The sequence below is a fragment of the Patella vulgata genome, chromosome 4 (assembly GCF_932274485.2).
Source record: "Patella vulgata chromosome 4, xgPatVulg1.2, whole genome shotgun sequence".
Taxonomy (NCBI): Eukaryota; Metazoa; Mollusca; class Gastropoda; family Patellidae; genus Patella; species Patella vulgata.
Genome location: NC_065882.2, coordinates 32438899 through 32462062, shown reverse-complemented (window position 1 = coordinate 32462062; position 23164 = coordinate 32438899). Strand labels below are relative to the sequence as shown.

The 23164-nt window shown below is 37.8% G+C and overlaps 1 protein-coding gene across 2 annotated transcripts in view; it reads left to right on the top strand.

The window, feature by feature from the left end:
- The window catches only part of LOC126817210 (NAD kinase 2, mitochondrial-like), a 199450-nt gene extending 177925 nt beyond the window's left edge, over positions 1–21525 (top strand). For both annotated transcript variants that reach the window (XM_056100100.1, XM_056100099.1), the window contains 3 exons: positions 11198–11338; positions 13499–13538; positions 13686–21525. In XM_056100100.1, the coding sequence (XP_055956075.1) occupies positions 11198–11338; positions 13499–13538; positions 13686–13821 (317 nt within the window). In that variant the 3' untranslated portion in view covers positions 13822–21525. The remainder of the gene's footprint in view (positions 1–11197; positions 11339–13498; positions 13539–13685) is intronic.
- Positions 21526–23164: the final 1639 nt, after the last annotated feature.

Below are 23164 nucleotides of genomic sequence, written 5' to 3'. Positions count from 1 at the left end.
ACTTTACTTTTAAGTCCAACCAGTCTGAAGAGTTCAATACGAATGAAACTAGTTACATTAAAACATTTGGGATAACTGGAAGAATCACCCATCTCTACCTACACTACAGTGCTGGAGTTTGGGACTATAATCGCCGAACACCGCGGAAAAACACTCTATTTCACGGTGGAATCTTGGAGAATCGCTAGCAAAACGGCAGCTAGCCAAATCACCGCGAAATAGGGTGTTTCGCGGTGAAACACGGTGAATCGCTTGAGTGCCGATATCATCCCGATGTAAGCATGTTGACGAAAAATGTAATTTATTTAAGTTGAATTCAAGATATGTTAACCGTTGGCGAGGCAGCTACGGTCGTATGTTTTATTTCTAACACACTGTACATGTATAACGTGGTGCCACAATGTACGTGTATGCAAACAATGAATAACTTACAATTTTTTAAACGTATCATTTCATCTTATTGGCTGCTATCAAATCCAAACTTTAAATTATATTCGATGACATTTTACACATAACTTCATTACTCGCAGCTTCAGTTAATCTAAATCAACCATTCATAAATCACAGTGCCATACATGTAAATCACTCCGCAATGCGGTTAACCGTACGTCACGTGGTCAGAAACGTGCGAAAACATGAGATGTTGGGTTCGACACGGGGACTATATAATCTTACGCTGTGCTACTTGGTGAAAAGTATTTAGCAAATCTTGACTGTCACCGGTATATGATAATAATGTATTATGACGTATTAAAATAATATGTGTGGGAGGGGGTACACTGCGAAAGTCACAAAAGTGACAGCACCATGTATTTGTTATTTTACAAATTCCGTATCCATAGAATACTGTACATTTACATGCATTCAACCAAGGAATATTCTTACGACATATATGCACTTTGACAATATACATCTACTGTGTGCCGCTCATTTCATTTCGGTGGAAGCGGATGTTAAATAAAGCCATTTCACACACACACAGACCAATCTGTTTTACAGACCTAATGCGACATCCGTCTTTTATCTCTGTCCAAGATGACTGACCTTTAAAAGGTCAGACCGCTGTAGTTCTAAGGGTGACGTCACATCACGATGTTTACCAACAAAGCAGGGTGGCATCGATAACACCAAAAAAGATTACTTCTGTGGCTTGTTTTTGTTGTTTTAAAACAAACACGAGCAGGTCAATCAGATAAGACGGAAAAAAATGTACTTTTGAAAGAATTCAGAGTAAACAAAGAGAAAAAAACGTCAAATTGATGGTCACACGTGCGTTGTTTACATCGAACGTAGTAATATGAACTGGTACGGGCAAAATGATATCGTTTTACCCATTTTACGCCTCCGCGTACTATTTTCTGTACCCATTTACGCTAAATATGGAATATTTTTTATCAAGATATACTTCAAACACCTTTATTTATTTTTCTAATACTAAAAAAAATGTTTCAGAATTTAATTTGTCGAAAGAAAAAAGTCATTTTGTAGTCATTAAGTCGCATTGTTGTCATCCTTATCAGTGATTGTAGCGGCCAAGCGAATATTCACTGCGGATCAGTGTGACACACAGACGTGTACATTACACGCGCATGTCATATATTTATACAATGGCCACACGTGTGTTAATTCTCGCCTTCTCCCGTATTAAAATAATATGGGTGGGAGGGGGTACACTGCCAAAGTCACAAAAGTGACAGCGCCATGTATTTGTTATTGTACAAATTCCGTATCCATAGTAGTAGTAGTATCCTGGTGTTTAACGTCTGCTTCCACATAAGTGATATCGCAGACAAGAAATAGGAGAGCCGAAGCTGCTTCCTGTTTTTAGAATATGATTTTGCAATCTTTCCATTTTCGGCCTTAGGCCATGGATTGGGTTTTGTGGGAAGTTCTTTCCTTTATTTAATAAAAAAACTATTTATTTAATAGAATACTGTACATTTAAATGCATTCAACCAAGGGATATTCTTACGACAAATATCCACTGTGACAATATACATCTACTGTGTGCCGCTCATTTCATTTCGGTGGAAGCGGATAATAAATAAAGCCATTTCACACACACACAGACGTGTACAATACATGCGCATGTCATATATTTATGCAATGGCCAAACGTGTGTTAATTCTCGCCTTCACCCCGTTATAATTTACTTATTTTGAGAACAAACGCTAATACTTCTCAACCACCAAGCTAACAGACAAAGGCTTTCAACAAATCTACAGGAAGCCATTTCATTCTTTAAATTTGACCCATTCAGGTGGTTAATACAATGTAATCATCAGATACAATACTAATGTTAAGCAGGCTCTTTACAAAAACAAAGTCTGGCTCCCTAAGAAAACATCCCTTTTCAATTCTTAATCGCGGCTACAAATGATACACTATTTGTTTTAATTGTTGTTTTAATAATTGATAATTGTGTTTGCTTTAATATGCATCTGCTTTCTTTGAAATAATAAAGCGTTATGTACTTACCCGTGGTATTGTTTCATCATGAAGCCCATCAAAGAAAAACAATTAAATTGTTGATGTAATAAACCCAAGAAGAAAGAAGAGGAACCGAAAACGAAGATTCATGAAGAACACTTCATTCCTAAATTTAAAACGGAAAGTGGCTTCATGAACTTCATGATCGAGCTCCTCAGGGTGGCCGTGTCCAATGAGGACCAAACTACCAAGATGGCAAGCCTACTCGGCAAAATAAAGACACACATTGTCAACGCCGATGTCCTGTGTGTCATGATTAATTCAATCAACACGGTAAAAAAAAGATCAAGAGAAGAAGACGACGACGAAGAAACCACAAAAGACGATCAAACGGCAAACCTCGCACTCCGTAGAAGGATATCTCATGTTCGTCACTACAGCACTGGCGATATGCCCAGTCGCTTGCCGGTTTTAACACCAAAGACGAACACTAATGAGGTACCTCCTATGGAATGTGAAACGCCAATTGACCAATAAATAGACAAGACAGAGAGGCATCCATCCGGACAGTCAACATGGCGGGCCAGGTAAAAGTTCTACAACTAAACGTTAATGGACTGGCTCCCGGATGTGCTGAGCTGAGAAAATACATCACCCGCAACCCGAAAGATGTAATATGCCTCCAAGAAACCAAGCTACTACCAACCAAGAACGACATCTACTTGCCCGGATACATTTGTCAGAGAAGGGACAGACCGGGCAGCACGACACGTGGCGGCGGTCTTGCCATCTACGTCAGTGATAACTTAAATTATATTTCTGTTTCGCTTGACGTAGAGGACCCTCTAGAAGCAATGGGCATAGCCATCACATTGAGCAATAATACAAAATTGACAATAGTGAATGTCTATGTACCCCCAGATGTCACGAGAAAACCAGTTGACTTCCAGTCACTTCTCGACCAGCTTCCTCAGGGCGAATTTGTGTTTTGCGGGGATTTCAACGCAAAACACGTCCTGTGGGGGTCACCGAGGAATGACTGTCGGGGGATTAGTCTATGCTCAATAATAGAAGAGAACGACCTATGCGTACTGAACGTCGAGAGCCCTACTTTTGTTGGAGGAAATGCCCCACCTTCACGCCTGGATCTCTTGCTCTGTACGCTTGGTATGGCAAACCGCTGCGACTGGCAAGTACACGAAGATGAAACACTTGGCAGCGACCATCTACTGATAGAACTCTGCATCCAATGTGAAACAACCAGGGAAGTCTATAATGGGAAACCCAATTGGAAAATAAAAGAGGCTGATTGGGCTAACTTCCATGTAGGCTGCCTTGGGTGGAAAGAAGAAGACATCATCGATGCCAACATCGACGTGTACGCAGCCAACATCACGAGTGCTATTATAGGAACCGCAGACGACTCCATTCCCAAGACTTCTGTAGGGCAATCAAGGATTAGAAAACCTTGGTGGTCACCAGAATGTCAGAAGGCGGTTAACGAAAGAAAGAAGGCACTACACCTACGGAAACGCCACTACAATGAAGTCAATCACCAAAACTACCTGAAGTTGAAATACGCCTCAAGAGACACCATCCGGAAGGCACAAAGCGAGCACTGGATGACATTCTGTAATGCGTTGAATCAAAACACGCAAACAGGTGCCGTCTGGAAGAAGCTGAACGCCATGAACGGGAAGCGCAGATCATTCAACATACCAAACCTAAAGAATGGAGATGAGTACGTTACCAACGGCAATGAAAAGGCAGATCTACTTGCAAAAGCTTTCGCTGACGCAAGCAGGGACGAAAACCAATCACCAGAGTTCCTGAAGAGAAAGGAAATCTTTTACTCACAGCACCCTTCATTAGAAATTGAACCTAATGAAGGGGCTAAACCAATCAATCTACCCTTCTCTGAGGAGGAGTTAAATAAGGCTCTTTCCCTCAAGAAGGATAGTGCGGCTGGTGAGGACAAAGTAAAGTACTCGATGCTCAAACATCTGCCTAGAAATGCCAAAAGGATACTACTAAACTTCTTCAACACATCCTGGCTGGCAGGAGAGGTACCCAAAGAATGGCGGAAAGCCAACGTTATCCCTCTTCCAAAACCAGGTAAAGAGAGAACAAAGGCAGAGTCCTATTGACCAGTAAGCTTGACATCCACACTGTGCAAAACCTTGGAAACAATGGTTAACATACGACTACAGTTCTATCTGGAGAGCAACCGACTGATCGACGAAAATCAAAGCAGGTTCAGGAAAGGGCGTTCAACAACGGACCACTTGGTGAGACTACAGCAAGTCATGTCGCAGGCACTCCTCTCTGGGAACCTGTTATGTGTCGTGTTCGTAGATTTAACTAAGGCTTTTGATTTAGTCTGGCTAGACGGGCTGCTCTTCAAGTTAGGACGTATTGGTATAACGGGCATAATGTTTCGGTGGATCAAAAGCTTTCTGAGCGATAGAAGGATACAGGTGAATGTAGGCAGATTCCTGAGTGCCGGGCAAACATTAGAAAATGGCACGCCTCAGGGGTCGGTTATCAGTCCCACTCTCTTCAATATCATGATCAACGACATACAGAAATCATCCTACCTCGACGCCAAAACAGAGTTAGCTAAATTTGCTGATGACAGTACCATATGGAGGAAAGGGAGGAACTTCTGTGAACTACAAAAGAACATGCAGAAGGCCTTAGACAAATTCATGGCATGGGCAAACGATTGGGGATTCAAAGTCTCGGAGAAGAAAACAGTCGGCATGCTTGTAAGCAGGGATAGAGGGATAAGCAGAATGACTCTGTATGAACGGGAAAACCATCGAGTTTAAAGACCAAACCAAGTTCCTTGGCGTAATCTTTGACCGAAGGCTGACCTGGAAACCGCACATCGACGAGACTGTAGATAGATGCACCAAAATCCTAAACTTAATGAGGAAAATAACGGGCAGCACATGGGGTGCCAATAGAGTTACATTAATGATGGTGTATCGTGCTCTAATACGCTCTGTATTAGACTACGGCTCTTTGGCCTTCATGAACTGTGCGCCAAAACTCTTAAGTAAGCTTGACACCATCCAATACAAAGCTCTGTGTATTGTGACCGGCGTAGGGCTTGGGACTAGGAGAGAGGCATTACTACAGGAAGCCGGGGAGTTGCCCCTATCCCTAAGAAGAAAAGAACTAGCGACAAGGTATTGGGCCAAGATCTCGCAACTGGGCGAAAGATCCCCTACTTTTGTCAGTCTACAAAAGACAAGATATGTAAGAGATCCTAGAAAGAAAAGCTTCGGCCAGGGTATCAGGGAAACAATCACGGAACTGCAACTGGGGGAGCTCGTGATAAATGAACAACCCCACTGCTGCACGTGCTTTCTCTCTAGAACACCTGGAAGACAACTGGCCGTCTGATGACTGGGACCATGTGTACACAGATGGCTCACGCAATCCTGAAAGGGGCACCAGCTCGTTTGGAATATACCTGCCAAACGGGGAAACAGGGAATAAGCAGGAAACTGCCCAATAACTGTTCGGTGTACACTGCAGAGCTTGTGGCCATTCGTGACGCTATATCATGGATTTCCCATCAAAAGACTAGTAAGTTCGTCATTCCAAGCGACTCTCTGAGCAGTCTGATTTCAATCCAAAATGACAACTCGGACTCAAGACCAGAAGTCATTTTGGAAATCAGGCAGCTGTACCAGAGGGTTATAGAGAAGGGAAGCAAAGTAGAACTCGTGTGGATTCCATCACATGTCAACATTAGAGGAAACGAGGAGGCAGATCGACTCGCCAATGAAGGTCTCAAGGACACAGCACCACTCAGCACCATAGACTACAGCACCACGGAAATCTACAGTATGGTCAAAAGACAGGTCAATTCAATCTGGGAATTAAATCTCGTTGAACTTGACACATACAGATTCCGGCTGGATGACAAGATCTACACAAAGACAACACTCAATCACCCTAGAAGAGATATTTGTAGACTTATATCGAAGCTAAGGGTGAAATAGCGGCTGCGAGACTACAAACACCAAGTCATCATCTGTGAGTGCGGAGAAGAATGTACCACCAACCATGTCCTGGTAGACTGCGAGGTATACGAGGAGGAGAGAAGGGAACTAGTGAGAACAATGGAGACCAACAACATACCATTCAACACTAAGAACCTACTCTTCCCGAAACTGCAAATCTTCGAACAAATCCACGCCCTAATGGACACAGTTGGACTAAGTAGAATAGTGAAGTAAGAGGGGGTCACGGTTAGACGGGCCCGGCATCTAAACACTAAACTACATAGGGGATTTATACCAAACTGGCAGGATAGTGGAGTAAGGGGGAGTCACGATCAGACGGACTCGGCATCTAAACACTATTCCACCAAAAACAGACACCAAACCTACAGAGTGGGATAGTGGAGTAAGGGGAGGTCACGATAAGACGGGCCTGGCACCTAAACACAAACCCCACAAAGATGACATCTACCAAACTAGCAGGATAGTGGAGTAAGGGGGAGTTACGGTCAGACGAACTCGGCACCTAAACACTATTCCGCAAATAAAACTGATACCAAACCCAGAGAGTGGGATAGTGGAGTAAGGGGAGGCCACGATAAGACGGGCCTGGCACCTAAACACTAAAACGATGACATCTACCAATCCAGAAGCAGACGAGATTATCTACCAAACGATATGTTTTATATTAAATAAAGGGAAGAACTTCCCACTAAACCAAATCCATGGCCTAAGGCCAAATGGAAAGATTACAAAATCATATTCTAAAAAACAGGAATCAGCTTCGGCTCTCCTATGTCTTGTCTGCGATATCACTTATGTGGAAGCAGACGTTAAACAGCAAGAACGAACGAACGATGTAATAAAGATAAATATTTGCTAATATGTACTTACCGGCAGCGGCCATTCTTAAGCTATGAATCTACTCATCTATAAATTATTCGCCTCTTTGTATTGTGATTTAATCATAAATAACATATTGTCTGTATTATATTTTTAAAATGAATAAGTCAAGCCTTATAATGTAATTTAATTGGTCCGTGTGGTTCTTTGGGTTTGTCCGAGTAGCAAAGATAAATATGGGTCCGATATTATGCAATATCGATGCGGGTTCAACCACGAAACTTGCGTATTGACCGTCTAGTATAACTTTCGAGCTTCTGATATCTAGATTTTAAACGCAAACATACATGTATGTATAAGCTTATAGGTTGCAGCTACACAGGGTACATGTATATGCAGTAGGAAATTGACAAGTTGGACGTACAAAAGAATGGAATCATTCAGAAAGTGTACTCAAAATAAGTAAATTATAACGGGGTGAAGACGAGAATTAACACACTCTGGATATTGTATAAATATATGAGGCGCATGTAATGTACACGTATGTGTGTGTGAAATGGCTTTATTCAATATCTGCTCCCACCGAAATGAATTAGGTGACATAAAGTAGAATGTATATTGTCACAGCGGATATTATTTGCCGAGTAAAACAGCGTAAGAATATACATGTAGTCCCAACCTTTTGGCGCATTTCTGACCACGTAACATAACCGTTAAGCGACCCGCGAAGTGATTTACTGTACGTGCTGTATGGATGATTGATTTAGATTAACCGAAGCTGCGAGTAATGAAGTAATGTGTAAAAGCTCATCGTATATAATTTAAAGTTTGGATTTGATAGCAGCCAAAAATTGACGGATTACATCTAAGTTATAGACGAAGATGAATTGATATGTTTAAAAAATTGTAAGTTGTTCATAGTTTGCATACATTTTGGCCGGCGTATAAAGTGCGATTACATGTCATTTCGGACTTACGTCATTTCAGACTCCAAAAAATATGTCCTCGACATTTCGGACTCGGGTAGGTGACGTTTCGGACTCGGTCAGGCGACTTTTCGGACTCGGACTGGCGACGTTTCGGACTCAATAAAATCTGAAAAATTCTATGTATATATTTGTAATAACTGTTTTTTCTTTCGTTTTAGGTGAGGCTGAAAACAGACCATTCACAATAATAAAGAAATTAAACATTGTTAGTTGTGTTTTATTTATCCCATACAGACGTTAAGCCTGTCGTACACGAGCAAATTTTCTTTGACAAATGGAGATTTGTTAAATAAATTTGCTCGTGTACGAGAGGGAATTTGCCATATGAGGTTTGACAAAAGCTGGCATGCCTAGCTTTTCGTCAAATAAATGTGTCAAAGATTTGGAACTTATGCTCGTGTACGATAGGCCGTCAAATAAATTTGCCACAAATCTACACACGCATCTAAATCTATAGATTTCACTTTCATTTTTCGACGCAGGGGCAAATTTATTTGCTGGCTTCGTACACGGTCAAAGAAAATTTGAAGAGACCGTCCAAGATATTTGTTACATTTTCTTTGAGCGTGCACGACCAGCTTTACGCATGTTATTTATCCCATACAGACCATACATTAATAACAACGGGAATATTTATTTGATGAAATAATAGCTTCAGTCGGGTATTCATTTATCTTATAAAATACACTTTTTTTTCACACATTCCATTCGAAGTCAGCTCTATTACGGTTTAAACTCCGATACTTATCTCGAGTGATGCGTATTAATAATAACAATAAAAGAAAAATTCATTAAGTACCGGAATCACAGGTACGATCTTGCCATAAATCACAAGCATCACACCGGAGGCCTTCTTGTCGTGGGCTTGGGCTATCAATAATCTCAGCTTGGTTTCAATAATCAACACCAGATTAAATACAAGTTACAGTGTTTTTATTTCTTATACAACAATGGTTTCACTAATCACTAGATTAAATACAAAAATCACCGATCAATACAGATACAGATTAAAGAATCTCGGCTTGGTTTCACTAATCAACAAAAGGTAAGTAGCGGTGTTTTGGCGATCAATTATCGTAAATAATCTAGACTTACCCATCAAAATACAGATTAAATGCAATAATCACTGATCAGTTAAATAAAACAATAATATTGGTTTTACTTCAAGTTCAATTGCGTATGGTCTGTATGGGATAAATAAAACACAAAAGGCTAGTATTAATTTCTTTATTATTGTGATGGGCGCCAATCAGTTATAAATAAAATAAAACACAAAAGGCAAGTAATATTGGTTTTACTTCAAGTTCATAGAATTTTTCAGATTTTATTGAGTCCGAAAACGTCGCCAGTCCGAGTCCGAAAAGTCGCCGAGTAAGTCCGAAAAGTCGCCAGACTGAGTCCGAAACGACGTTTGTGTTGAGTCCGAAATGACGCGGGACCGAAATGACGTGCTACCTAAAGTGCGTTTGGGAAAAAATCCTAACCGATACAGAATGCTGGTAAATGTCTTCCCGAGATTACCTTACTCATATGTTATTCAAACCTGCCTGTACATTATACATGTACACGTTTCCCGGGAGCATTACTATATTACAACTCCTTTAATTTATTATAGACAATATTAGTTCGACCCTAGCTTAAGGTAGGCTCGTGAATTCCTTGCGGGAAGCACGAAACGAAAGCATGAAACACGGTGAATTCCTAGAGAAACACGGTAAATTCCTAGAGAAACACGGTGAATTCCTAGAGAATCTTAGAGAAAAATCTACGCGGAATCAAGTGAAATCTAAGAGAATTCCGAGAGTTTTTTTTTACCCAGTCGCGGCGATTTCGGTCCCAAAAATTTGGGAGGAACTGTATCTTAAATTATTGAAACCAGGGAGCCTATTGAATTTCAGCAATTTACAATAATTACTTCTAGAGTTATGGCCCTTGTTTAACTTTTTTCAACCTTGTTAATGCTCGATTGATGAAAGTTATCATCCGATATGTATGAAATTTATATGCATCATTTAAATTTGTGAAACCGAGGTCTATTGAATTTCAGCAATTTCTGTCAATAATTTCTAGAATTATGGCGGTTGTGAACCTTGTGAATGTTTGAATGACAAAAGTGATCATCTGATCTGTATGAAATTTATATGCATTATTTAAATTAGTAAAACGAAAAAGCCTGTCAAATTTCAACAATTTCTGTAGATTACTTCCAGAGTTGAGACCCTTTTCAGTTTGTAGAACCTTGTGAATCCTCAAACGGCAAAAATTATAATCTGATCTGTATGGAAATGTCTTGTAAAGGCCCCCAATTACCTACAAAAGAATAAATATGCGACAACCCTTGTTGACCTGTCAGATGATTTAGCTGTTGTGGGCATATGTTTCGTTGCATGGCAACCGATCTTTACATGTACATATACATATATTTTTTTCCAGATTTTTTCGAGGGGGTCAATTTGCCAAATTTCTAAAAATTGACCCACTTGACATGGAATAACCCATAGGCAATACGATCTATGTTCTACTGGGTTGGGGGGTTGGATGGCTGTCATTGAGTCGACTGGCGTGGTTTCGAATCCCCGGTTGTACGTGACAAGGAGTAGGGTTGCCTGTCCAATCTCGTGGGTTTTCTCCGGGTCCTCCGGTTTCCTCCCACTGCTAAAGAACCCTACGCGCAAGCAAATATTTGAAATAAAATTAAACCATATGTTAGTCCCGAAATGACCTAGTTTGTGTCGAGTGGACGTTAAACCCCATTTCTCTCTCTCTCTCTTTACTGGTCGCTTAGTGTTATAGCCAGCATTTTGTTGTGGGGTGGGATTGTGGATGGTGCCCTAGAGTTGGACACCCCTCCCCCCATATTCACAGCATCTACATCCCCCACTGGCCCACTTGTATGTATATTTAATATTTTATTTAAAGGTAGTGAATTGACAGGTCAACAGTTTCCAGTTGAAGATAATGAAACGTTAGAAAAAATAACTCAGACTTTCAACAACTCTTTACGTTTTGATTCCAGTGAACCATATATGGCTTATACAATTCGTGATCCCGTTGTAAATGGTAAAAAAAAATTTATATAAAAAAAAAACCAACATGGTAAAGTCTAATATTATGTGAAATATGTTTTTTAAGACCCTCTTGTCAAAAGTAGATTACTGAAACAGCATGTTAGGGAATGATTAAATTCATCCTAAACAGCATCATGTTAGGGAATGATGAAATTCATCCTACCATGACACCAATGCTTCACACTAAAAATCATGTTTTTAGCTTGTCAACACTGTAGAGGTCACAATTTTTATCCGATTTAAAAAAAACGTGTTAATATATCACTGTTACACCCTAAGGATGGTTGAGTTTGAATTTCGTAAAAATGTCCACCCCTTGTTCGCAAATATTGTCAAAATATTGTGTATCAGGATTGTGGACCCTTTGGAGGTCACAATTTTCATCTGATTTTGATGAAACTTGAAATGCATGTTTATAACCCAAATATCTTGTTTCCTTTCGATATTCTTGCATATCGGATCGTAACTTCCTGAATTATAGTCCCTGATTGTACGAAAAATTGCATTTTTAGCTTGTGGTTCCTCTAGAGGTCACAATTATTATCCGATTTAAAAAAAACATTTCAGGAAAATCGGACCAAAACTGCAGGACAAAGTTGTGGACCCTCTAAAGGCCACAATTTTGATATGATTTTGATGAAACTTGAAATGCAAGTTTATAACCCAATGATCTCAGTTCCTTTTAATATTCGTGCATATCGGATCGTAACTTCCTGAATTATGGCCTCTGTACGAAAAATCGCATTTGTAGCTTGTGGTCCTTTTAGAGGTCACAATTATTATCCGATTTAAAAAAACGTTCGAATATATCACCGTTACATCGAAATGTTTGTTGAGTTTGAATTTCGTGAAAATCGGGCCAAAACTGCCGGACAAAATGACTGCCCCTCGTACGCAAGTAGTGTAAACATCTGGTAAATCAAGGTTGTGAACCCTCTAGAGGTTACAATTTTGATCCAATTTCGATGAAACTTGAAATACATGTTTATAACCCAAAGATATTGGTTCCTTTCGATATTCGCGCATATCGGATCGTAACTTCCTGAATTATGGCCCTTGATTGAACAAAAAATCACGTTTTTAGCTTGTAGACCCCGTAGAGATCATTATTTTTATCCGATTTAAAAAAGAAACGTGTGAATATATCACCATTACACACTAAGATCTTGGTTCCTTTTGATAATCTTGGATCAGGGCCGGCAGAAGCAATTCTTGATTGGGGGGGCTTCCATCCTAGGTCCTTATAAGCGTGGGTCCAGGGGCCGCAATAACCTGGAGAAAAGAGTACTTGCCGCCAAATTATTGGGGGGGCTAAAGCATCCCCTAGCCCCCCCACTCCGCCGGGCCTGTGGATACACGAACTTTATTTCCTGGAGTATGTCCCCTGAGTGTTCGAAAAGTCGCATTTTTATCTTGATTTTCTCTAGAGGTCACAATTTTTTTCCGATTTTAAAAACCGTTTAAATACATCATCATTCACCCATAATAAAGGTTGAATTTGAATTACGGAAAAATCGGAATGAAACTGCCCGACAAAATGGCCGCTCTTTGTACGTAAATTGTGTAGAAGTGTGTAATACGAAGCTTGTAGACCCTCTAGAGGTCACAATTTTTATCCGATTTTGATGAAACTTATCTTTATATCCCAAAGATCTCAGTCCCTTTTGATATTTTCACATTTCAGGCCATAACTTTCTGCATTGTACAATAAATCGTATTTATTTTTAGCTTGTTCTCTATCCATCTCTTGCAAAATGTGGGCGTATCCTGCATGGCAGCCGCTGGTTTACTGCTTGTGCCTACTTTTCTTTCAAGTAAAGTTCTTATGGATTGTTGTTGTTGATTTTCTTTGTTGGTAAATGTCCAGCCTACAATTATTTCAGACATCACATTTCAGCTACCATATGTTTCTCGCTGGCATTTGCAGTCAAATCAGTGACACGTTTTCGTTGCGTGGAAAATTGTAATTACTATTAAATTTTTTTACTCTTATCAGAGATATCTTTTACAAACATTTCCAAGTTTTTTCTATTGATTAAATAAGTCAGTTGAGTACTAAATTAGTGATGATTTTGGCTGTATTTTTAAAATTTTTAATTTCCCATCAAGATGACATTATATTATTTTGTGTATTTTTTCATTTATTTTACAGCTGTCTATAAAGTTGACAAACCGAGGGATTTTGCTAAAAGGTATAAATAGATTATATATCATAAGTTTATATCCTCTGTATATCATCCAACTTTGAATTCTCACATCAACAAGTAAATCAGAGATTAACAACATTGTTGTTATATAAAGGATACATGTATATTGTATTTATCATATATTTATTACAGAATAATAATTCGTTCACGAATGTGGGATTCTTCATTGGTTATAGATGGTGGACTGTCTTTTAAATTTAATGATGGGGCTGTAGCAACATTAGAAATATTTGAAGAAGATGCATTACGTACTGTATCATTTGACTGAGACTTCCATTTGTTTCCTTTTTATACGCTCACCTTTTCATGTGGACATACTTTGTTGTTGCGCCTGTCCGTCCGTCCGTCCACATTTGACGAAACTTGAGATATAGGTTTATCTCCAAAAGATCTCAGTTCCTTTCAATATTGGCATGTAACGAATCAAAACTTCATAGAAATTGTCATCTGATTTTGATGAAACTTGAAATGCATGTTTATAACCCAAAGGTCTTGGTTCCTTTCGATATTTGCACATATTGGATCGTAACTTCCTGAATTATGGCCCCTGATTCCCAAGGGATTCCCCCATGACTATGTTCTAAGAATAGGTTGGGGAAAATACCTCCAAGGCGTTATATTACGCCCTGCACACAGTGAGTGGCAGTTGTCCAGGATGTTATATAACGACTTACGCACTTAACGGGTTAAATAATGCATACTCTGGAAGTAGTTTACAGAAATAGTTGAAATTTGACAGGATTTTTTGTTTTACGAATTTAAATAATACATATAAATTTCATTTAGATCGGATAATCACTTTTGTCATTCAAACGTTCACAAGGTTCACTAAGTAAAACAAGGACCATAATTGATGGAAATTGCTGAAATTCAATAGGATTCTTCTTTTTACTAACTTAAATGGCACATATAAATTTCATACAGATCGGCAGATAACTTTTGAGGTTAGAGCGTTCACAAAGTGCAACAAGGGCCATAACTCTAGAAGTAATAAACGGAAATTGCTGAAATTCAATAGGATTCTTCTCTTTATAATTTAAATGACGCATATAAATTTCATACTGATTGGCAGATAACTTTTGATGTTAGAGCGTTCCCAAGGTGCAACAAATTGAAACAAAGGCCATAACTCTAGAAGTAATTGACAGAAATTGCTGAAATTCAATAGGCTTCTTCGTTTCACTGATTTAAATCATGCATATACATTTCACAAAGATCGGGTGATAACTTTCGGCGTAATAGCGTTCACAAGGTTTAACAAAGTGAAACAAGGGCCAAAACTCTAGACTTAATCAACAGAAATTATTGAAATTAAAAAGACTTCTCATCTCACTTTTGGTGTTGGAGCGTTCACAGGGTTCAATAAAGTGAAACAAGGGCCATATCTCTGGGCGTAATAAACAGAAATTGCTGAAATTTAATAGGATTCTTCTTTTTACTAATTTAATTGATGCATATAAATGTCATACAGATCGGCAGATAACTTTAGATGTTAGAGCATTCACAAGGTGCAACAAAGTGAAACAAGGGCCATAACTCTAGATGTAATAAACTGAAATTGCTGAAATTTAATAGGCTTCTTCCTTTCACTAATTTAAATAATGCATATAAATTTCACAAAGATCAGTTGATAACTTTTTGCGTAGTAGCGTTCACAAGGTTCAACAAAGTGAAACAAGGGCCATAAGTGACAAAATAGCCGCCCCTTGTACGCAAATAGTGTAAAAATATGGCATATCAAGTTTGTGAACCCTTGTAAAAATCTGACCTAAACTGCCGGACAAAATAGCAAAGTCGTAGACACTCTAGAATTCACAATTTTTATCCGACTTCGATGAAACTTGAAATGTAAGATTATATCCTATTGGACTGTAACTTCCTGGATTATGGCCCCGGTGTGATAGTTTGAGTTGACTCCTGGTGTGTGTTTTCTCCTGGGCACTTGTGCATGTCCGAAACTGATGTTTGCCTTAACAACGAAACTATATCTACTTCCTGCGGTGTGAGTTGGTTCCTGATCACTGGTCAGTACAGGAAAAAGTATATCATGTACTTGATTAGAGTTTTGTCATTAATAAACATACTTGTTATCGGGGTTAGCTGTTGTTTTAGTGATCAGTAGTAACACGATCAACAGATCTAAGTTGATTGGCTTGAAATTGATACTTCTATCGTTCGTGATTTGTTGCCGTTGTTTTTTTTTAATGATTAGTCTTTCTACACAGGTACGTACGATCAGTGGAAACCATACAAATTGATGATTTGCTTGAAATTATCAATTAATTCACCTCCAAAGGAAGATTTAAGGCCTTTGATATTTCGTGGCTTCATTTATCACAAATATAAAAGTATGGAATTTCTTATTCCGATTTCTTTAACATATAGATTTATTATAGGAGCTTTTACGGGTTTCCATTTTGACGTCATTTTCGGTCATGCGCAGACATTGGCCTTATTCTTAGACTGAAACCCATAGACCATTGTGTGTTTATTTGTGAAAATACCGTCGTACAGTAAGCTTCTTTTACATAAAATGGAACTGAATGCCATTTCTATATACGCGTAAGGTTTACCGACCGATGGCAGAAAGCGATATTTACAAAAACTTCGATATAGGAAAGATACGGCAAGTTTACCAGACCCGTAATTGGCCGTTTGCAATTGAAACAAGTGGATGACTGATCCGTGCTCAATGGCCCGAACTAAAATTAAGTGAGGTTTATTACGCATTTTACGGTCAAACAGATGTTATATATTAATTACGGGACTATTAACACAAAAGATTTTAAAAAATGGTCTATCCTATTTACATTCAACTGCCGACTGGACAGTTCTTTGCGAGGTTGATATATCGAGGGTTTAGAACATAATTGTGATAAGTCACAATGCTTGATATATTGACTTATCACAATTATGTTCTAAACCCTCGATATCGTCTGCTATAGCACTGCATGCCACGACCCTACGTACTCGACACAAAACACGGTACTATGTTGGTCTTTGTTTGAGGCTGTCGACTTGAAAATAATTCCAGCTAATAATACTATAAATAGTATGCAATATGCAAATAAGATTGTTTATGCATGTGTGCTGTTAGCCAATAGCTATTGTAAATTTCCCCGCATTTAGACGGCTCTTACCAATGATAAAATAGTTGTTTGGTGCACAGGGTAAAACTTCAGCCATTTTTATAAATTTTTCTCTTGATTGATGGGATATGAAAAACAGAAAGAATAAAACGACGATCAAGTTGAATCTGTGAATATTTTTTAAAACCGTTTTTTTCTGTTAATTGTAGTCACATAAATCGTCTTGGCTCAGCTTTTGGCACTCAGTGAAATTTTAATCCAATCAGTTTATCTTGCCGCAACCAAGAAGAAGAACGATACATTTGTGTCCATTTTATCAATTTCTAATTCAGTATTTGGTTCAGAGAACAACTGTTGAATGAAAATATGTAACTGGACTTGGTGCATTCTAGGAGGGTTGGATGGCTGAATACGGTCTGTCATTGAGTCAACTGGCGGGGTTTTGATTCCCCGGTTGTACGTGGCAAGGAGTAGGGTCGCCTGTCCAACCTCGTGGGTTTTCTCCGGGTCCTCCGGTTTCCTCCCACTGCTAAAGACCCCTATGCGCAAGCGAATTATTGAAATAAAATTAAAAACCATGTGTTAGTCCCGAAATGACCTAGTTTGTGTCGAGTGGACGTTAAACCCAATTTCTCTCTCTCTCTCTCGGTGCATTCTATACATTGTGATTATTATTTGTTCTCTTTTTTATTAGATGTGCTACGGTGGTGCTTAAATTTTAATATCGTCTTGAATAATTCTTTTGTGGAACCACAGGTCACCATCTCTAATTACCCATTCTATAATTTACTCTTGTGCTCTATTTCATGGCATTTTACAACCAAACAGATGTTATCTATTAATTGTTTGCAGTAAAATTAAAACAAAACATATAAATCGGCTTCATACAGCAATGCATCTTTGTAATGCTTTTGCGTACTGCGGTCAACTGGGCCGTGTGCGAGCTTGACATATATCGTCTGCTACAACGCAGTATATCGTCATTAAAACAAAAAAATAATAACTTAGACATGATTTGAAATCGGTAATTTATTACGAATGCTACACGCAACTTAAAACAAGAGTGACATTAAAGAATACGTTTTCTATAAAGAGAAAAAGAGGGAAAACCCCGCTTTCCCTAGCATTTACCATGTTAAGATACGGATAGAAAAAGGCCAGGCTAAAAATAGACACCGGAAGTACGTCATGCGTAAAAGCTCCTATACCATCCCATACATTCAAACCTGCATGTAGACAGCCCAAATACAAGAGAGAATGTTCGCATTGTGGATGGGTATATATACTAAATAATAATAATCAAGATCGCCAATTTGCATCCTCTTGTGGTGGTAATACTGTAAATATCGGTAGATAATAGTCTATGATTTGACCGTAAGAAAATCTTAGGGGAAATCCTATCACGAGGAGTCAATGCACACCGCGACTGTAACGGTGTGAGTTGACTCCTACAACTGCGCATGCGCCAAACGGTAATCACACACCAGGAACCATCTGAAACTGCCACACCGGGTTGTTCCAAAAAGCACGTTTTTAGCTGATGGACCCTCTACAGGTCACAATTTTTTATCCAATTTTAAAAAGCGTTTGAATATATCACTGTAAGGCCTACACCCTAATGACGGTTGAGTTTGAATTTCATGAAATGGCCGCTCCTTGTACGCAAATAGTAGTGCTTCTACGGTTAGGACTTTTTATTATTCGAATAGCCGTAGCTATATTAACTGGTTAGTAACCGTTTAACGGTATGGTATCAATTTAAAACATAAATCAGAGCTTGTCAGGAGGTGCGACATTCTGAACATCTGAGACACGCTACCTGCGGAGAAGTATCTCAGACACAGTCAATAGCCATGATATCCATATCACGTGATCTACACATAACAGGTCATGACATTGACGTCAATGGGTCATGAGGTCAACATTGTAAACAATAGGTTTATCTTCAGCATTGTGTCCGTTGCACCCATAAAGACTATATAATTCGTACAGTCCCAACATGTTCTCTCTTTTTCCAATGATTTTTCACCAAAAATAACATCTACAACTCATAGAATTGACGTTGTCTTCAATGACAGGATCTGCAAGAGTTGTTCATCATAGAGGCCGCCATATTGCACTATTTTGTGCGTCGGTCGGGTCTATTTCAGATATACACAATCAATTCTGTTGATGTTTTTAGCGTTGGGATTGACTAATAGTTAATGTGTTTCAGTTCTAAAACAAATATTTTAAACTTTAACGCAAATTTAGAAAATAGCCAAATTCTGGCTGGGATTACTGAGCAATATGGCCATTCACTGTATACGTGCGAAAAAAAAGCTAGCCACCAATTAATTTTCGTACGTTAGTTACCTACGGAGGTGCGAGTCATTACTCGTGCGCACGCGCCAAAATTTCAGGAATTTTTTCATAGACATGTACAATTCTTTAATGAAAATTTAAACTGTCTAAATCTAAGGCCGTAGTTATTTGTTGTTAAGAATAGAATAAAGTAAATTGGAAGGCGTCTATTGATTGGACAATAAAGAAATAATTCCTCGCTTGCAAGTAGAATTTTTATGATTGGTTAATTTAGCTAAAAACCAAAGTAGAATTCTTGCTAGAAATTACGATTGTATCTTAGTTTAAGTTTCCGTGAATAAGGGCCCTGGCTGACTGGGACCTGGCTTACTGGGACCAGATTTGTGGCTGATTGGGACCAGATTCTTGGCTGACTGGGACCAGATTTATGGCTGATTGGGACCGCGACAAGGCTCATTCGGACCATTACTTAAATGACGCGAGTATTTAAAATATGTTTGCATATTTTTGATAATAAGACAACAATGACAATAAATAGTGTAATTAGTCACAAATAATAGTGTAATTAGTGAATGACGGCTTCAATACAAATGAGCTAAATCACAGAGAAGATGCTTCACATTCTTGGCTGATTGGGACCAGATTCTTGGCTGATTCGGACCATGATCAGACCAATGACGAGAGTGTTTTAAATATGTTTGCATGACAATAAATACTACCCAGTATTATCAAATTGTAACCCAATATCAAATAGCCTCATATCAGATATAGTTACTGCAACGAATGCGATATTTTGTAATGAGTGAAGTTGAAAAAATGTCAGACAAATTGTACTTTGTATAATATTTTAATTAGTAAATATCAGTTTATTTCATATAACGAGACATTTGGTGGCGATTCAATTCCTTTACAAACCAATATTTTATTATTTAGTAGGACCTTCCTGATCTAGACAAGTGTTGAATGTAATACACTAAATTGGTTGACAAATGTGTAAAATTTTCTTAGTAATATACACATTAAACAAAGTTAATTAAATCACGCTTTATAGTATAAAACTCCGGTAGCATTATACAAGACCCTTATCACACCATTTATTGTTAATTAATGACAAGCCTAGTAATCCAATAAATAATCAGATCCAATCACACAAATTCCCTGTTGTGGCTGTCAGTAAGATCTAAGTAATTTTCATGTAGTAATATAGTACACTTTCGGACTTTCCTAGATATCACCTACCTGTTTACTTGTGTTAAAATTGAGTCTATAAATCTATTGTTTTTTTCTGTGCAAGGTAGAATAAACATTTTGATTGCTTTTATATACATCATATTTGAAATAACTGATTACCGTTGCTACTGTATTACTGGTATTAGTTTTCAAATTTGTATGGTTTAAACATTATTTCTATAACATAATTACACACAATATATCCGGATTTCCGTTATGCTACTGTATTGCTAGTATTAGTTTTCAAATTTGTATGACTTATTGAAATTACAATAAATTGGTTTAAACAGTATATCTACGTATAATTACACACAATATATAGGCTATAATGGATTCCGAAACAAGCTATGAAGTTTATAAAATAAAATAAAAATGCTCTGTTTAAATTGCATAAAACGTATAATAATTTACATAAGATTAATGAGATAATCTCTGTTAATATAGTAACTGTGACATAAAAAAATGGAATATAAACATAAATAACGTAGGCCTACATAAAAGAAAATAATTATAGTCACGCTATAGCCTAGATAAAACTCCTTTAAACTTAATTCAATATCAAAACCTCAGTTTCTAGTATTTTTTATCGTGTGGTCCGAATCAGCCTAGTGGTGGTCCCAAGCAGCCTGGAATGTGGTCCCAATCAGCTTTGATTTTTGGTCCCAATCAGCCATGGTCCCAATCAGCTTGGTTTCTAATATAGTTAGAAATGCCGAGAAGTATTTAGATTGCATTAACAATAGCTAAAGTCAGAACAAGGTCCGTTGACTTTGCCGTATGACTACGACGAGTGCTATTAATAGTATTATTTTTTTAGCAGTCGACATCGTAGGACGACTTTTAGATTCTAAGATTTTCAAACATCAAATACAAAATGACCACGGGCAAGTTTTGTTATAAAGAGGAATATAATCAGACACAACTCCATGTAATGGGGGACATCTCCGAATAACCGTACCGTTGAATTCGAACCGTTTAACCGTCCAGTTCTAACCGTTTACGGCTATCCGACTAGTCGTAGGAGCACTAGCAAATAGTAACCAAGGTTGTGGACTCTCTAGAAGTCACAATTTTTATCTGATTTTGATGAAATTTAAAATATAAAATCAATCCATTTACGAAAGATCGCTTTTTTTTTTTAGCTTGTTCTCTCTCCATCTTTTGCAAATGTGGGCGTATCTTGCCTGGCAACCGCTGGTTTTAGGTTGGTGGGTTATATTTACATTTTATGACATGTAAGTTTGTAACACAATATGCATTTGCAGTACTGTAATAAGTTTTTTGTACAATGACATCTGGATTTTGTTATATCATTTTCCACAATCAATAAATATGTTACATTCCTAGTCCTTAATATTTTGATTAGCCTTTTTATAGAGCATATACTTGTAGCTAATACAAATGTATGCTGATATCTAGTGAAATGTTTTGTTTAAAAATGTAATAAAACTTGTGACCAGTTGACACAGATGGATAAATTTATTTCTCATCAACTAAGTGACCAGTCTGCACATCATCAATATATTATTCATACTTAGTTACCATCATTTTCTTTCAAATCCACAGAAGCTAAAAAACTTATCAAATCTGGTATGAAATAGACACCATAATCACATGAAGTGACTTGAACATAATAATAATAACTAGAACGGCGATGCATGACAGGTTTCACTGGTGCCACCCTTGAACTGAAGTCACTTCCATACCGATGGAAACGTTAAACAGATTTCAACATGAACATTGGACAAGTGTTATAAAATGTACACAGAATTAGCCAATAAATCCAGCAATATCATTTCCATTTATACAACAAAGACTCGACACAATGACATCACTTCTGTTATCAACAAAATATTTAAATTGGTTTACAGAAATAACCACTTCGATTGTCCTTTGCATGACAGAAACTTGATTAAAATTTATTTAAACAGAATTAACCCTTTATAAAGCCTTATTAAAATGCAAAAAAACTTAAAAAGTGATACTGACAAAACTGGTTATTTCTCCACAAGGGAAGACGCTAGAAACACCTTTGTTGATGTCTATATGATCATATCGATTCATACTGTGTCCATTGAAATCAAATATCATAATTTTGTACGAATAATTTCTTCAAACAAATATTTGTTTTTGCCAAAATGACATTACTTCCGGTGATATTGAAAATCCTGAATTTGTGTAATGAAATCGTAAATGGCACAAGGCATTCAGGGTGGAATTTTATGAAAATCGATTAGAGTGAGAGAGAGAGAAATGGGGTTTAACGTCCACTTGACACAAACTAGGTCATTTCGGGACTAACATATGGTTTAATTTTATTTCAATAATTCGCTTGCGCGTAGGGGTCTTTAGCAGTGGGAGGAAACCGGAGGACCCGGAGAAAACCCACGAGGGACAGGCGACCCTACTCCTTGTCACGTACAACCGGGGATTCGAAACCATGCCAGTCGACTCAATGACAGACTTTATGAAAACCTTGAAAAGCGACTTGTACAAAATCATCTATTTCTCCGCAACGGAACAAGTTAGAAACCATTTTTTGATATCTATATGGTTTTATTTTATATGTTGATTTAAACTAAAAGTTAACATTTTTAATACGTAGCAAGAAATTATCAATTTTAAATAAACTCAAATTATTAACATTAGCATTTATTAAGTCTAGTTATAATATAATTCGATGATATTAGGATTTTAATTGTGTCTAGATGTAAAAGTCTACTGTATTAGATTAGAGTTGTGCCCCTTGATTAAGACAGACGCACACGTGCCACAGAGACGTTATTATTTAGTTCTATGTTGCCACCATAGAGTTATATACTATTCAAAAAAAGTAGGGGATATTTGATTTTGGGGGCATAATACTAAAATATGCAAATGACTACGAAAAAAGTCACTATAGAACCTAACAGAAGAAACATTTCCAGTTATATGTGACGCCCAAACGCACCAGAAAACAAATTTTGATATGCGTCGGCTTACCCAAAA